The following is a 17,623-nucleotide window of genomic DNA, read 5'->3' as shown; positions in this document are numbered from 1 at the left end:
CGCAGTTAATAAAGATATCCAGCCTCTGGCTGTCACAACCACGCAGTTAATAATAGTAAACAACAACAATAGGACTCTGACTCGAAATCCACCCTACTCCACTACACTCGTAAAGCTCAAATCCAACGAACTCACCTCTTCTGCCGTCCAGGCAGGCATATAGTAGAATAAAAACCAAACCATCCAAAAGTCCATCAAACGGTAACAATCCGTACAATATCCATAGATAAAATCCAAAACAAAACTAAAACATAGTCTGATGGAAGAAAAACCAAAATAAAGCAAATAACAACCTAGTAGAGAACTAGCTCTACGTGCAGATGGGGGGGCCAGCGACTGGAACTGCTCCGGACAGCCTCAACCTGAAAAGTAATAATAAAACAAATAACAGACAACACTAATCATGCGTACAGTCTCCTGAATATGAGGAGGATAAATGCAACTGAAATGAAATCAGAAGATAACTGTACTGACCGGATCAAAGTATAAAGGTAACAGGTCGTCAGACCGAGTGAGTCATAATCCTGTATGCATGTCAATCAATGCATCCAAACAAATGCAGCATATAAGTGCAGCAATCACAAGCGAATAAAAATGCAATAAATGCATATGTCAACCCCATACTCTGAAATCAATGCTCCTGTGCAATGACAGAGTAAACGGGATGCTGTCGGAGTACTCCTGTCCTGTGACCCCAAATCATAAATGGGGGAGCTCAATGCTCTCATCTCCCGGTACGAACTGGCTGCCGGCTACCACGCTGAGTCTCCGACCAACGGAGCCAAACAAAGTCCACCATCTGCCGGCTACCGCTGCTACCCTAAATGCGAACTGAGGCTACCACGCTGAGTCACCTGACCAACGGAGCCAAACAGCAGAACCGCCACACACCAGCCAGATATACAAATCCATGGGTGATGTGTGCAGTACATGTAACTGGCGATGAGCTCAACCAAAGTAGAGCCGACAATCGCACAGCATGCAATCATGATGCATGATACTGAACATGGCAATCTCATGAATAACATGGCATGACCCATATAAATAGATACAAAGTGTGTACCACAAGAAGACGTATCAAATAGAAGGTACACAAATCGAAGAGGGTATCAAATAAACCCTAGGTCCATAATAGAGCATGTGGTTAGGTCACTACCTAAGGCATATGTGATCAGGTAGATAATATGCAGTGCAGAATAAATAAACAAACAACATGTACTAATCATGTAGTGACCAACCGAAATAAACAGGTAACACAATTACTGTTATATGTTAAACATATTATCATGCATATCAAAAGACACAAGTCAAAGTACCCGCCTCCAATAAAGTGGTCCAAATCCAATAATTGAGAAACACGTCTCGCGTCAAGCTCCTGTATCACCAATATTTAGTTTAGCAACTTCTATCACACATTAGTTAGCTAAACTAAATCCTAATCGAATTAAGAAATTCCAAATTAGATTAACTCAACATAATCCTACAACCATGAAATCCACAATTATACTCACAACCATGCATTTACCTTAATCCAAAACTCACCCAATTGCGTATGCCCGACTGTTGAGTCACTGTCGGAGACGCGTGCCTTGGTGATATAATGACCGGAACTAGAAGTTACTGCTGCGGAAATAAACAGTGACAGAATCCACTGTGATCAGCCAACAACTCAATGCAACATCCCCAAATTATATTCACATACCTACTCAAATCTGCCTCTCCTAACCAGTGCCCCTCGTTCCCTCTCTGTCGGTGGCTAATGGAAGAAGAAGCCGGCAGTGGAGAAAAGAACCAGGGCCCAGCGTCAACAATCAACCGATGGGGAAGAGGCTCGGTAGAATCCTGCGACCACAATGACCACAAACACAAGAAGCACCTCCGGCGATGAATGATGGCAGTCGAGTGATGATGGCCGACGATCAGGAGGTAGAACAGTCGGTCGGCCCTTGCTCTGCCGGAAGAAATAAAGAGAGGTGAAACATAAACTTGGTCGGCGCTAGGGCAGAAGAAGAAGAAAAGAAGAAGAGGGGAAATCAGGTTCGGTGAGGGAGAAGACGAGAAGATAAAGGGATTTGCCACAAACCCTAGGCCACGGCTGAGGAGAGGGAAAACTGTCGCGGCGACGGCGCTGGGAACTCCACGGCAAGGCTAGGGCAGAGGATGCTGTCCTCGTGAGGGGCAAGGGATGAGGAAGAAGAAGAGAGAACCGCCGAGTAGCCTGCGGTTAGGGCTCTTGGCGTCGGGTTCGGGAGTGAGGGAGAGAAGAGGCGCGCGGAGATGTTTCGGCGAGAAAGAAAACAGAATAAGAAATAAGAAAAAGAGAAAAAGAATTTAAAAGGAAAAGGAAAAATCAACTTTTCCTCATTTAAACGGGGTAACCTAAACAGGCTTTTCCGGACCCCGTTCTTATCCCCGTCAACTCGTCCGTACGAGCTCCGAAAAATTCCCGAAAAATGTCCAAAATTCTGAAAAATTCCTTTATTAAGATTCGCCTATTTTCCGGTATTTTACACTTGGAACCAAAAGAAATCCATTTATATGTTTCGGCCAAGAAAAGGGCTTAGGGTTAGGAAGACCTTTAAATTTAAGAAACCATGTTTGTATGATAGAATATAGAGTTTTCTTAAAGAATTGCATGTTGAACATTGCTAGAAATTCATGAACTCTTATTTTAGATTTTCGGCCATGATAAGATGGATAGTTTAGAAAAGCTTAAACAAAATTCTAATATGCTCAAGACCTCTGTGATATTATGATATGAAGGTTGTTTAATGTTCTTATGTTTAAATTGAGTATAGGAAAATTAGTTACATGATATATGACATGTAAGATCACAAGGGTCCTAGCTTGTTTATGAACCAACTTTGTATATGATGTTCTTAGTAATTTTTGCCATGAAACTTACTTAGGTTTTCCATGCTTTAGGCCACTTAAAACCTAGTTTAAAGATTGGTAGGTTTCGGCCATGAGGAAAAATAAAAGAAAAAGGGAAAGAAACCTAGGAAGCCTAAGACACAATTCACATGTATGTTTATTATGCTTGTCTTTATACATGCTATGAAACTTGTATGATTTCTTATGCTTTTAGGCTATTTGAAGCAAGTTTATATACTGTTGAGTTTCAGCCAAGTAGGGTTTAAAAGACCTAGAGGCCTTAGAAATGGAACCAAATGTGTTAAATGTGCTTTTTATGAAAATAGGATAATGTGTTGATTGTGTCACGTGCTTGTATAATTTTTCCATGACCTAAATGGACCATTGTATGTTTCGGCCATGAAGGAATAGATGCCCTAGAAACCCTAGAACAAGAATTAAATATGATTATGTCACTTTACATGGAATATGATAAGTAGAAAGACAAAGTTCCCATGCTATATGTTGTTTAATGACCTAATTGAGGCTAGGGTAAGTTTCGGCCATACATGTTGTATAATGTCTTGTTATGAATTTATACATGATGTTAGTTCAAGTTCACATGCTTGTATGTTTGTTTTTAGCCCTAATAAACACTTGTTAAAAGTTTGACCATGACATATGTTAAGGGCTTGAAGGACTTAGGAACTAGCTCAATATGCTTACTATGTTACTTGAAAAAAATGCTATAAATATGGTTTAAGGTTTCCATGCTTTCATGACAATTGGGACCTTGTTTATATACTGATAGGGTTCGGCCACATGAGTTTAAGGACTTGGAGAACTTAGAAACCAAGTAAATCATACTTATAATGCTTCCTATGAAATTCATGTAATGATAATTTAGGTTTCACATGCTTGGAGGTTGTTTTTACCTAAATTGAGACCTAAGGGGGTTCGGCCATGATAGGAACCCAAGGGTTTAGGAAGCTTAGAACCCAAGTTAACAATGTTACCATGTTTCTTATGATAGTATAATCACATGATACACCCTTATGCTTAATAATGTATGCTTGTGATTTATACCTTTTTATGATATGATATGTGGATAGAGATATGCATGTTTTAATGATATGTTATGTGCTTAGAAATATGCATGCTTTAATGATATGCTATGTGAGTAGAAATATGCATGCTTTAATGATATGCTATGTGCTTGGAATATGCTTGTTTTTATGATATGCTATGTGGATAGAAATATGCATGCTTTCTCAAGACATGATGTATGCCTAAGTGATGCATACTTTCTCAAGACATGATGTATGCCTAAGTGATGCATACTTTTTGATGATATGATGTATGTCTAAGTGATGCATACTTTCACAAGACATGATGTATGCCTAAGTGATGCATACTTTTTATGATATGATGTATGCCTAAGTGATGCATACTTTTATGACATAATGTATGCCTAAGTGATGCATACTTTTATGCTATGCTATGTGACCAAATGATGCATTTTTATACATGCTACTTTACTTTGTAAGGCTTGTACCAAGGGTGGACTCCTAATCAGTCTATAGGCCTTGCTTTGTGATCTAGGCTAATAAGGGATGGGCTCCTTAGTACGCCCTAAGCCTTGCTTTGTGATCTAGGCTAATAAGGGATGGGCTCCTTAGTACGTCCTTAGGCCTTGCTTTGTGATCTAGGCTGATAAGGGATGGACTCTCTAAGTATGCCCCTAGGCCATGCTTTGTGATCTTGACCTAGTTCCTAGTATGATTCAAGACTTGCTACCTTGGATATACTTAGGATGCGCGCATTTATGTTATGTATGTATGGTACAAGCCGGGGCCCTGAATATGTTGATATTATGTTCAAGTATATATGTAAGAAGAAATGATTTTAAAAGATCATGAGACATACACATGTTTTTCGGATACATGTTTTCAAAATCATATTGCATATACTTTATGATCATGTTGTGATAATGCTATGATTTATGATATGCCATGATTAGATATGACTATGATATGTTTCATGCCATGCTTTAAGAGATGAGATGCCATGATTAGATATGAATTATGTTATATTTCATGCTATGCTTTAAGAGATGATATGCCATGACTAATTATGATTTTGTTATGTTGCATGATATGCTTAAATAGTATGATATGTTATGCCATGACTAGTTGAGATCATGTTATGTTGATATATTCTTTGATTATGTAATGATTTATGGTTTTAGTGAGTTGGAAAGGAACTTACTGAGCCATGAGTGCTCATAGCTTACTTTCCTTGTACCACAGATAAAGGAAAAAGATGGATGAGCTAAAGGAGCAGAAGGAGAGGCAAAGAGATGTGTGTGGCGGTGGCTAGGCAACCAAATAAGAACCTGCTTTAAGAACTTTTAGGAATTACACTTTGGTTTCATAAATTGTAGTACTACATGGTTGACTTGATGTTATGTTTCTATTTAACTTGTTATCATGTTATGGAAACCATATTAGTGTAGTTCGGTTTTTATTAAACCAAGAAAAATGATTTTTAAGTCTTCCGCTGTAATATGTACGTTGAGTCTCGTAGCCCCGTCCCTTAGGGTTAGCAGGGAGGGCGGGCGTTACATTATCCATATATAGAGTCATTCTCCCTTAGGAGGTTACACTCTATATAGAAGGATGGTTACCTTAGATACTCAACTTTAAACAAGTATCCTAAGGCCATGCCAAGCTATATCAGAATGTACACTCAAAAGAGACAACAACCTATGCATCTCTCCAATGAAAATTAAGTTTCATGCCCAGTCCCAAATATAGATACACAACAATGCATCTAACACAGAAATAAGATTTATGCATATAAAAATGTAACCTAGATAGATAAATTCATTCTTATAAGGGAAAGCCTACTTGCTAGCATTTTATCGAACAGAAAAAGTACCATACAAGCTACATCAAACCAGGTAATTGGCAATTTAATAGAGTTTACAACATTCCACACATTACAATTACTTCCTATGTCCTAGAACAATGAAAATGTACTCCATAAGTAAAAGATCTACAATCCAAGACCTCATATACATAAGAATTTCAAGAACCCTAAAGAGAGGGGAAGAAAAACTTATCCTTTGAGTTGAATGAAGCCCCCGGATGAAGATCTTAGAGTGTCAATGAGGATGAAGTAGCAGGACGACCTTAGATCACCTAGATGACACCTCTGGATGCTAAGATTTGACATAGATGTTTACTTTTTGCTTAGGATCCTCCTCTACATGCAAGGAGATAAAGTGCCTCTTAAATAGAGGTGAAGCACAGGGTGGCCATGCCTCTAGGCATGGCCTAACCATTGTTTGGGCTATTAGCCATGCAATTTTGCACGGGTAACCCCTACTTGGCTCTGGCTTTGGTAGCTTGGTTGTGCCTTTTAGCACGACCTTTCTTATAGCTGGCTTCTTAGCCATGTCAAAAGGCATGGCTAGAGCCAGATTGTCCCTATCCACATGGCTAGGCTGTGTCATTTGGCACAGCAAAGCAGAGCAACTCTGCTTTTCTTCTTCTAAGTCGTACCATTTAGCACGACCAGCTCTTCAAAACTGCACCTTCAGGTATATGGTCGTGCCTCAAGGCACGACCTAGTCTAACTTGGCTCTAGAGGAGGGCATGTGCAGCTTCTAGCAGTGTCTCAAGGCAGGACTTCTCCCTTTTCTTGTGTTATATCTTCCTTCTAGCCATGCCATTTGGAATGACCATGTCTTCTTTACTTCCTTGGCCATGCCAATGCACACGACTACCATCTAGATCTTTATCTGGCCATGCCTTAAGGCATGGTCAGACTCAATTTAATTCTGAAATGACTTGGGCACTCCAATCCTTACTTCATTTAATCTTCATTTGCGTCTTAAGCATCCTTTTCCGCTTCAAACTATAGGTCTCTTGATAGCTGGCAAGAGAGGGGGGGGGTGAATTGCCCTACACAAACAAAGTCAACCCTTTCTCAACTTATAGCTTAATTATGAACACTTGTATTAAGAATTAAGAGACTAATTAAAAAGATAGAGACACAAAGAGAATTACTTGGTTTGCAATTAGAAGATTGCCAATCCAAGGAAAATAAAGAGCACTTATGAAGATCTCCTTCGAGCGGAGAAGACTCTTTACATAAATTAACGCACAAAAAAATAAAGCTAAACTAATAAAGAGAAGTGCACAAGTGTTGTTTATCAAAATACTTGTTGTACTTAGCTTCTAGGACCAAGACTGTATTTATAGCCTCGGTTTGGGCACCTGAATGGGTTCCAGGTGCTAGGAGTGGGATAGAATTCTATCCCCGACGCGTTGGTCAAAGTCCACATCGATCATGATAAAATTTGGGTTTCGGGCGCTCGAACCCACAAAGTCAACATGGTTGACTTTTTTTGTCCAGGCCCTCTACTCAAGTTTGATGTGCGTAGATTTTATATACTTTTATGCATGTTTTGACGCACATTTACATACTTTGATCTTGATTGATCTATGCATTTTTATACTTCCAGCTTTTCTTTTAGCATATTTACTCTTTTTGTTCGGAGATATGATTTTTGTGCATTTTTTGTACACAAAAGTTGAATTTGGTGAAGATTCTACATTCTTGGACAAACTTATGAGCTGAGCATTAGAGAAAGCACTTGGTCATGTGCCACACACGACCCTGCCTGGGTGGAGTGCTCTGGCCGTGTGGTCAACCAGGAGAAACAGACAAGGAACTTGGCCTGGCCGTGTGAACCTCACACGGCCGTGCCAAGTTTTGAAGCTAATCAGAGTTCAATCCTTACATGGTCGTGTGGATCTACATGGTCGTGTAAGGTTTCCATAGACCAAGAAGGCCTTGGCCGTGTGCATCACATGGCCGTGCAGGGTTCCCAGCGCTTAAAAGTGTTCTGGCCATGTGCACCACACGGTCGTGCCAGGTTTCCAGAAGCTGGGGCAGTCCAGGCCATGTGGATCTACACGGTTGTGCTTGGAGGTCTTGATAGGAGTTGTCCACGGCCGTGTATGGATGGTAGAGAGGGGAAAGGCTCTGGCCGTGTGAACCTAACACGACCATTCCTCAGGGTTGTGTGGCGCCCTATTTAAAGCCTCTTTGAAGATTTGAAAAGGGATCTTCTCCCCTTTGAGAGAGCAAGATTTGGTGGATTCCTCTCATTCGTGGGAGGATTTTTGGGCGATCTAAAGGGAGATCTTGTCGAATTCGACTCCGAGAGCGAGGATTGGATCCAAAGATGAACCTATATTGTAGATAAGTTTTCTTTCTCTCCTCTTCTTGGATTGGGATTGAAGAAATGCTTGTAATCTTCTTATCTTTGGTTTTCTTTCTTCGTTTTATGGAGTAGATCTTTTTGTTCTAGGATGGAGGGAGTATTTGTGAGATAAGTTGATGTAAACTCTTGTGGATTTTCCATTTCTTTGTTTCTATGATGTTGCCTAGTTTGTATCGATTGGATCTTGAATGATTAATTGTGATTAGGGCTTAATTCTCATTCTTGATTGATTATTTGGATATCTTATAGACTTTGTAGAGATTAACTCTCACTCGATTTTCTGAGGAATCCACGTGACAGGTGCAAGCCCGTGTAAGGACGTTTGAGGGATAACCTTGAAGGGGAAATGAGAATATTCAAGAGGGTAGGATAGATTTTATGATTCAATCCTTGTATCTTTATGGGTTAAGAAGCTATGAACTTCTATGTTGATATCCGAGGGAAGTATAGTAATAGGTGCAATCCTGTGTAAGGGCAACGTAGGTTCATATCTAATTGATCACATTTAGGTACATTTTTCAGTCCTAAGCCAGTTATCTATTGCAAGAGAGAACCGACAACCTTATACAAATATTAGACAATTGAGAAATAAGAATTGGTAAACCATATACATTCAAGAGATCTTACTCCCTTTATCATATCTCAAACCCCAAACTCTTGTTTGTTAATCTTTCATTTTAGATTTGTTTTTCATCCTTAGCATTTGAAACCAATTGATTAGTTGTTTAGCTAATTCACTTTAAGATATTTCTAGTGCTTATTCCAGTCCCTGTGGATACGATAATCTTTTATATTACTTGCGACATTTTCGTACACTTGTGGAACGTAACAAGTTTTTGGCGCCGTTGCCGGGGGACTGCGCTATAACATTGGAGATTATCAATTGAGTTAGACTAAACATAACATTTCTATTTCTTTTCATTTGCATATTTGTAACTAATCTCTAGTTTTCTGTTTTCATTTTCCTATATACTTTCTAACTTCCTGGAAATTCTTTTGTAGCAATTTTAATTCTGCATTTTTTTTTGTTTTCTAACATTCCAATCTTACCTTTCTTTGTTTTTAATTTCTTTGTTTGATTTAGTTTCTATTGCAATATTGTTCTTGTGTATGCAAAGATCTAACTTTGCAGGAGAATTTTTTCCTCTTGACCTTGAAATTGATAGAACATTTCATAGAAGAAGAATTCTGCAAAGACAAATTGAAGAACAAGAGCATTTGAACATGGCTAATAGACCACTAAAGGATTATGCAGCATCTTATGCTAGGGGTTTTTGATCTAGTATTTCAAGACCCTCAGTGGAGGCAAATAATTTTGAGATCAAACCTGCAATTATTTCCATGGTGTAGCAAAATCAATTTGGTGGAGGACCACATGAAGACCCTAATCAACACTTAGTGGTCTTTTATGAAATATGTGGGACAATGAAAATGAATGGTGTTCCTTCAGAAGCAGTGCGGTTATTATTATTTGGGTTTTCTTTGAGAGATAGGACCAAGCAATGGTTGAATTCTTTGGCTCCCAAGAGTATCACCACCTGGGAACAATGTGAGCAACAATTCCTTGATAAATTCTATCCCCCAAGTAAAACTGCTCATATGAGGAATTTGATTGCAAGTTTTAAACAAGCTGACTCAGAATCTCTATTTGAAGCTTGGGATAGATACAATAGTATGCTCAGACAATGCGCTCACCACGGTTTGGAAAGATGGTTAGTGTTGCATACTTTCTATAATGGTATTAATTATCATACCAAAGTGTCCCTTGATTCAGCTGCTAGAGGGGCACTCATGAATAAAAATTTAGATGAAGCTGAGGAAATCATAGAGAGTGTAGCACAAAATCATCATCAATGGGCAAATGAAAGAAGTGGTGGTCATCCTTCAATAAACCCAATAACAAAAGCATCAGGAAAGTTTGATGTTGATGCAGTGACTTTATTGGCTGCAAAACTTGATGCTCTTACAAAAAAATTTGAGAATATGGGGACTAGTTCAAATATGGTAAATGCCATTGCCATATCTTGTGAAGTATGTGGGAGTTCAGAACATTCAAATGACTCATGTCCATTGGGAGCTATCACTGCACAAATTAATCAATTGGAGCAATGCGATGCAATCATGGGTTTCAATCAAAGACAGAACAACCCATACTCAAATACTTACAACCCTGGATGGAAAAATCATCCAAATTTCTCTTACAGAAATAATCAGGATCAAGGACCATCTTTGGGGGCAAGACCAAATTTTCAATCTGGGCAACAAAATTTTCAGCAACAATCTTTTCAAGGCTTTCCTAGATCCAAAATTGAAAAGATGCTTGAAGAAATTATCTTCAATCAAAATGAAATGAAGCGGGATCTATTGAAGCTTACTCAGAGAATGGATAATTCTGAAAAACATCAAAAGATTCAGGATAGCCAAATTGCCCAGCTAGCTTCCTCATCTTCTAGAGAACCAGGACAACTTCCTGGAAAACCTGATGTAAATCCTATGGAGCATTGCAACATAATTGAGCTTAGGAGCGGACAGACCTTGGGAAATCCCCAAGTGACTGCTCAAAAAGGGATGCAAAATAAAGAAGAGCTCTCTCCTCCTACACCTAGTCAGATTTTTAATAATGAGGAGAATACCATTGAGGTTGAAGAGACTCTTCCACTGAACCATCAGAGCAAAGTTATCCCTTTTCCCCAAAGACTCAATATGCTTAAAAAGGATGAAGAATTAGGCAAATTTTTGGAGAAGGTTAAAGAGATATGCATTGAAGTTCCTCTTATAGATGCTATTCTTCAAATGCCAAAGTTTGCCAAATTCCTAAAGGACATCATGTCAAATAAAAGAAAGAGAGGAGATGTAGAGACCATTGCACTAACTGAGGAATGCAGCGCTCTTTTGGTGAAGAACACTTCCCCAAAATTGAAGGATCCAGGGAGCTTTTATATTCCTTGCAATATAGGAATAGAATTCATTGAAAAAACTTTTTGTGATTTGGGGGCAAGTGTTAGCCTCATTCCCTATTCAATTTGTAATAAGTTAGGTCTCAAAAATATTAAACTTACTACTATGGCACTACAACTTGCTGATCATTCCTGCAGGTACCCTATGGGTATTATTGAAGATGTGCCAGTAGAAGTTGGTGGGAGTATTATTCCCACAGATTTTGTTGTGTTGGACATGGAAGAGGACCCTAAAATTCCTATCATATTGGGAAGACCATTCCTTGCTACAGCTGGAGCAATTATTGATGTTAAAAATCAAAAGTTGTCATTGGTAATTGGTAAGGAACGGATGGAGTATGATTTATCTAATGTCTCTAACCATGTTTCTTCTCATTTAAATGCTTGTAGTAGGGCAAGAATTTAAAAACTTGAGGAATGGAATTTCCATCCTCATGGAAGGCCACCTAATGAAAAGTGTAACGCCCGCCCTCCCTGCTAACCCTAAGGGACGGGGCTACGATACTCAACGTACATATTACAGCGGAAGACTTAAAAATCATTTTTCTTGGTTTAATAAAAACCAAACTACACTAATATGGTTTCCATAACATGATAACACGTTAAATAGAAACATAACATCAAGTCAACCATGTAGTACTACAATTTATGAAACCAAAGTGTAATTCCTAAAAGTTCTTAAAGCTGGTTCTTATTTGGTTGCCTAGCCACCGCCACACACATCTCTTTGCCTCTCCTGCTGCTCCTTTAGCTCATCCAGCTTTTTCCTTTATCTGTGGTACAAGGAAAGTAAGCTATGAGCACTCATGGCTCAGTAAGTTCCTTTCCAACTCACTAAAACCATAAATCATTACATAATCAAAGAATATATCAACATAACATGATCTCAACTAGTCATGGCATAACATATCATACTCTTTAAGCATATCATGCAACATAACAAAATCATAATTAGTCATGGCATATCATCTCTTAAAGCATAGCATGAAATATAACATAATTCATATCTAATCATGGCATCTCATCTCTTAAAGCATGGCATGAAACATATCATAGTCATATCTAATCATGGCATATCATAAATCATAGCATTATCACAACATGATCATAAAGTATATGCAATATGATTTTGAAAACATGTATCCGAAAAAAACATGTGTATGTCTCATGATCTTTTAAAACCATTTCTTCTTACATATATACTTGAACATAATATCAACATATTCAGGGCCCCGGCTTGTACCATACATACATAACATAAATACGCGCGTCCTAAGTATATCCAAGGTAGCAAGTCTTGAATCATACTAGGAACTAGGTCAAGATCACAAAGCATGGCCTAGGGGCATACTTAGAGAGTCCATCCCTTATCAGCCTAGATCACAAAGCAAGGCCTAAGGACGTACTAAGGAGCCCATCCCTTATTAGCCTAGATCACAAAGCAAGGCTTAGGGCGTACTAAGGAGCCCATCCCTTATTAGCCTAGATCACAAAGCAAGGCCTATAGACTAATTAGGAGTCCACCCTTGGTACAAGCCTTACAAAGTAAAGTAGGTTGTATAAAAATGCATCATTTAGTCACATAGCATAGCATAAAAGTATGCATCACTTAGGCATACATTATGTCATAAAAGTATGCATCACTTAGGCATACATCATATCATAAAAAGTATGCATCACTTAGGCATACATCATGTCTTGAGAAAGTATGCATCACTTAGGCATACATCATATCATCAAAAAGTATGCATCACTTAGGCATACATCATCTCTTGAGAAAGTATGCATCACTTAGGCATACATCATATCATAAAAAGTATGCATCACTTAGGCAGACATCATGTCTTGAGAAAGCATGCATATTTCTATCCACATAGCATATCATAAAAATAAGCATATTCCAAGCACATAGCATATCATTAAAGCATGCATATTTCTACTCACATAGCATATCATTTAAGCATGCATATTTCTAAGCACATAACATATCATTAAAACATGCATATCTCTATCCACATATCATATCATAAAAAGGTATAAATCACAAGCATACATGATTAAGCATAAGGGTGTATCTTGTGATTATACTATCATAAGAAACATGATAACATAGTTAACTTGGGTTCTAAGCTTTCCTAAACCCTTGGGTTCCTATCATGGCCGAACCCCCTTAGGTCTCAATTTAGGTAAAAACAACCTCCAAGCATGTGAAACCTAAATTATCATTACATGAATTTCATAGGAAGTATTATAAGTATGATTTACTTGGTTTCTAAGTTCTCCAAGTCCCTAAACTCATGTGGCCAAACCCTATCAGTATATAAATAAGGTCCCAAATGTCATGAAAGCATGGAAACCTTAAACCATATTTATAGCATTTTTTTCAAGTAACATAGTAAGCATATTGAGCTAGTTCCTAAGTCCTTCAAGCCCTTAACATATGTCATGGTCAAACTTTTAACAAGTGTTTATTAGGGCTAAAAACAAACATAAAAGCATGTGAACTTGAACTAACATCATGTATAAATTCATAACAAGACATTATACAACATGTATGGCCGAAACTTACCCTAGCCTCAATTAGGTCATTAAACAACATATAGCATGGGAACTTTGTCTTTCTACTTATCATATTCCATGTAAAGTGACATAAGCATATTTAATTCTTGTTCTAGGGTTTCTAGGGCATCTATTCCTTCATGGCCGAAACATACAATGGTCCATTTAGGTCATGGAAAAATTATACAAGCATGTGACACAATCAACACATTATCCTATTTTCATAAAAAGCACTTTTAACACATTTGGTTCCATTTCTAAGGCCTCTAGGTCTTTTAAACCCTACTTGGCCGAAACTCAACAGTATATAAACTTGCTTCAAATAGCCTAAAAGCATAAGAAATCATACAAGTTTCATAGCATGTATAAAGACAAGCATAATAAACATACATGTGAATTGTGTCTTAGGCTTCCTAGGTTTCTTTCCCTTTTTCTTTTATTTTTCCTCATGGCCGAAACCTACCAATCTTTAAACTAGGTTTTAAGTGGCCTAAAGCATGGAAAACCTAAGAAAGTTTCATGGCAAAAATTACTAAGGACATCATATACAAAGTTGGTTCATAAACAATCTAGGACCCTTATGATCTTACATGTCATATATCATGTAACTAATTTTCCTATACTCAATTTAAACATAAGAACATTAAACAACCTTCGTATCATAATATCACAGAGGTCTTGAGCATATTAGAATTTTGTTTAAGCTTTTCTAGACTATCCATCTTATCATGGCCGAAAATCTAAAATAAGAGTTCATGAATTTCTAGCACTGTTCAACATGCAATTCTTTAAGAAAACTCTATATTCTATCATACAAACATGGTTACTTAAATTTAAAGGTCTTCCTAACCCTAAGCCCTTTTCTTGGCCGAAACATATAAATGGATTTCTTTTGGTTCCATGTAACTTTTAAGCAAGAAAACCAATAAAAGATCCTTAATAGTTCATGGAGAGAATCTTGCACTAGTGTGGTTACACAATATTTTCCCTAACCTCTTTAAAATATTTTTGGCCGAAATTCTTGGGTTAGGTACTCCTCTGATCAAGCATAATTTAGGTATAAAAACATGAAGAAAATCCTTCCTACATAGCATAGAGAAAATATCATGAAATAAGGACTTGTTTAAACCTTCCTAGATGTGAAAACCCTTTCTTTGGCCGAATTTTTCTTAAATTCATTCCTAGGTTTTCTAATCCTTATAGAATCTGAAAATCACATAAAAAGCCTTGTACCACAGGTGAGGGGAAGCTTACATCCTTTTCGCTTGTGGATCTAAGGTATGGTGATGGAAGAAGTAGCCTCTTCTTCTAATTCCTTTCCCTTGATTCCCTTGCTAAGTCCTCCTTGTATCGTAGGCTTTCTTTGGGGAAAAACCTTGGCTTTGGGGCCGAAGATGGAGGAGAGGGGACTGATGGTTTCGGTGAGGGAGAGGAAGAATGAGAGAAAAATAAACTTCTCTTTTCTTACTCCCTTTTATGTTAAGGGGGAAGAGGTAGCAAAATTGATTTTTGCTTTCCTTCTCCCTTAGCCTTTTTTTTCTATTTCCTATTTATTTTATTTATTCATTTTTTCTTACCATTCATGATGAAATAAGGGGGATTGAATCCTCTTAATTCCCTCTTTAAATTTTCGGCAAGAACAAAGAGGAAGAGGGAGAGAAAGGGAGGAAGGCAAGTTGCCTTTCTCTTGCTCTTTTCTTGTCTTCTTTTGGCTAGCTTTTACTCTTACCTTTATCATGAGTTTCCCTCCTTTGTTATCAACATCTTCTCTCTATCCCAATTGGTTTCTATTAATTAATTCTATGAAATATAATATAAAAGGTTCATGGTTCAATCCTTGACCTCCTTTTCTTTTTATTTCATTTTATTTCTTTTTGCTTCAACTCACTTCCTATTATTTTTCTAAGGAAAAATCCCAAATTCATATATTTATCTTACAAGCTTAGTGGGTATTACAAAAAGAACAATTTGGTGGAGGATGTTGGGAGGAGAACTCCCAACAAAAATGAAAAATATGTCTGCCCTCCAAGGGCAAGGAAAAGAGAAGAATAAGTTGGATTGGTCGAGCTAAAGACCCTAAACAAGCGCTTCTTGGGAAGCAACCCAAGGGTTCTTTTAGTTAGTTGAATTTTGTATTTTCATCTTTATTTTGTTTTCACTATGTTTTAGTTTTGTTTTCAGGTTAAAATCTACTTCCATGAGCTAGCCATGACTTCTTCATGGGAATGGAAGTATTGGAGAAGGGGATTAGGAGAATAAACATCAAATGGAATAAAACAAGGCATGGTCGTGTGTTGTACACGACCAAGCAAATGAAGCAGTGAAGGAAAAGGATATGGCCGTGTCTACCAGACACGGCCGTGTGGAGCCTGCAAAGAAGGAAGGGAGCATGGTCGTGTACTAGACACGGCCATGCAAAGAATCCAGAGAAGGAGAGTTCTTCGGTCGTGTTCCAGACACGGCCGTGTGGAGAAATCAGAGCAAAAGCTTGCATCGGCCGTGTACCAAACAAGTCCATGTGACAAATCCAGAGAAGTGAACTCAGAAGGCCATGTCCCAGACACGGCCGTGTGAAGAAAGCCGAGAAGAAGAAGGATGTGGCCGTGTCCCAGACACGGTCGTGTGAGTGAAGCCGAGGAGGAAAAGGGAGGGGTCGTGTACATCTACACGGCCCGTGTGGAGAAGCCCTTAAGAGGCCGTGTTTTCTTTACACGGCCAGGTTTTGGCCGTGTCTCGCACACACCCACCTCTCTTAAAACATCTTATTTTCTCTCAATCTCTTTAAAATCCCTCTTTTCTTCAACCTTTTCCTCAAACTCTCTTAGATCCAGATTCTTTTCCTCTCCAACACTCAAGATCTTTGTTCTCCTAACCTCATATCTTGTTCTTCAAAAATTTGTTTCTTTGAGATCTTACTTCTCTAACCCTAAATAGTCCCTTCCCTCATCTAAACTCAACAAGATGTCCAATCTTTTGAAGAAACTTCGTAAAGGAGGTGGTGGATCTAGTGGAGATAAAGAGAAGGAACCATCTAGGGATAAAGGAAAACAACCGATGAAGGGAAAAGGAAAGAGGACTTCGTGCAATGAAGGTAATGACAATGAATTCAATATAGTATTTAGAAATGATGATCATATAACTAGATTTGCAATTCTTGTCAATAGAAAAATTCTGTGTACTAGATACATGGACCCAACTATTCTTGATATGCTTGGGATTAGGGAAGATGTAGATTTGTTGATTGGGTTTTTAGAGTGGGGTGATATTATGTACACACATTTGCCTACATATCCTCGTCTTGTTTTGGAGTTTTTAAGTTCATTAGATGTCCATTTTGTTAACGAGGATGATTATATTGGAAAATTTTCATTTAGATTGATGAATCAAGAATTTCAATAGACATTTAGTGATTTTAATTCTTGTTTTGGATTGTCTATCGATAGCCCTCGTAGGGTTGATTCAAGGTTTAATTGGAATCATTTTTGGAATGCATTAACTGGATTGGATCAACCTTATGAGCCTTCAAGAGCTAAGGCTTCTCATATGCAAAACCCCATTTTTAGGTACCTACATAGAATTATGAGCAAAACTATTTTTGGTAGGGGAGAGAGTGATGGAGTAGTTAAAAAGATAGAGCTTTATGCTTTATGGGCCATGCTTCATAAGGTCGATTTCGATTCTGGTATTCATTTTGTACAAACCTTGTTAAGAGTCGCAAGGGCATCGTCGGGATCAATTGTCTTTGGTGGATTGATTACCCGAATAGCTTATAATTTAGATCTTGATTTAGATGGGTTGGAAATAATTAATGGCAATGACATGATAGACATTGATACATGTCTTGCCATGAAAATGATTGTTTGGGATGAGAATGGGTTTGCATTTCCTAGGAGGAATGGTTTTCCACTACCTCTTCCTTATCCTGGACGAATGTCTATTCGTAATCCTGCTAATTGGG

The 17,623-nt window shown here is 38.1% G+C and overlaps 1 protein-coding gene across 1 annotated transcript; it reads right to left on the bottom strand.

Moving 5' to 3' along the window:
- Window positions 1–309: 309 nt before the first annotated feature.
- Window positions 310–17,389, bottom strand: LOC121972391. Its single transcript, XM_042524069.1, has 5 exons — window positions 17,367–17,389; window positions 1,707–1,951; window positions 1,526–1,623; window positions 1,321–1,375; window positions 310–362 (listed from the first exon to the last, which is right to left on the bottom strand). The coding sequence occupies exons 1-5, from the start codon at window positions 17,387–17,389 to the stop codon at window positions 358–360; spliced, it is 426 nt and encodes a 141-aa protein (XP_042380003.1). The 3' UTR covers window positions 310–357.
- Window positions 17,390–17,623: the final 234 nt, after the last annotated feature.

The sequence above is a fragment of the Zingiber officinale genome, chromosome 4A (genome assembly GCF_018446385.1).
Source record: "Zingiber officinale cultivar Zhangliang chromosome 4A, Zo_v1.1, whole genome shotgun sequence".
Classification (NCBI taxonomy): domain Eukaryota; kingdom Viridiplantae; phylum Streptophyta; class Magnoliopsida; order Zingiberales; family Zingiberaceae; genus Zingiber; species Zingiber officinale.
Note: the sequence above shows the minus strand (reverse complement) of the source record. Positions and strands in the feature narration are given on the sequence as shown.

Bases quoted from the DNA above. Each gene is read 5' to 3' on its own strand.
- LOC121972391 (XM_042524069.1), bottom strand. From the start codon at position 17,389: ATGCCCTTGCGACTCTTAACAAG. The intron at 1,952-17,366 runs GTTTGTACAAAA...TTCTTCCGGCAG, and splicing joins CCCTTGCGACTCTTAACAAG to AGCAAGGGCCGACCGACTGT. The intron at 1,624-1,706 runs GTAGGTATGTGA...TTATTTCCGCAG, and splicing joins GTTAGGAGAGGCAGATTTGA to CAGTAACTTCTAGTTCCGGT.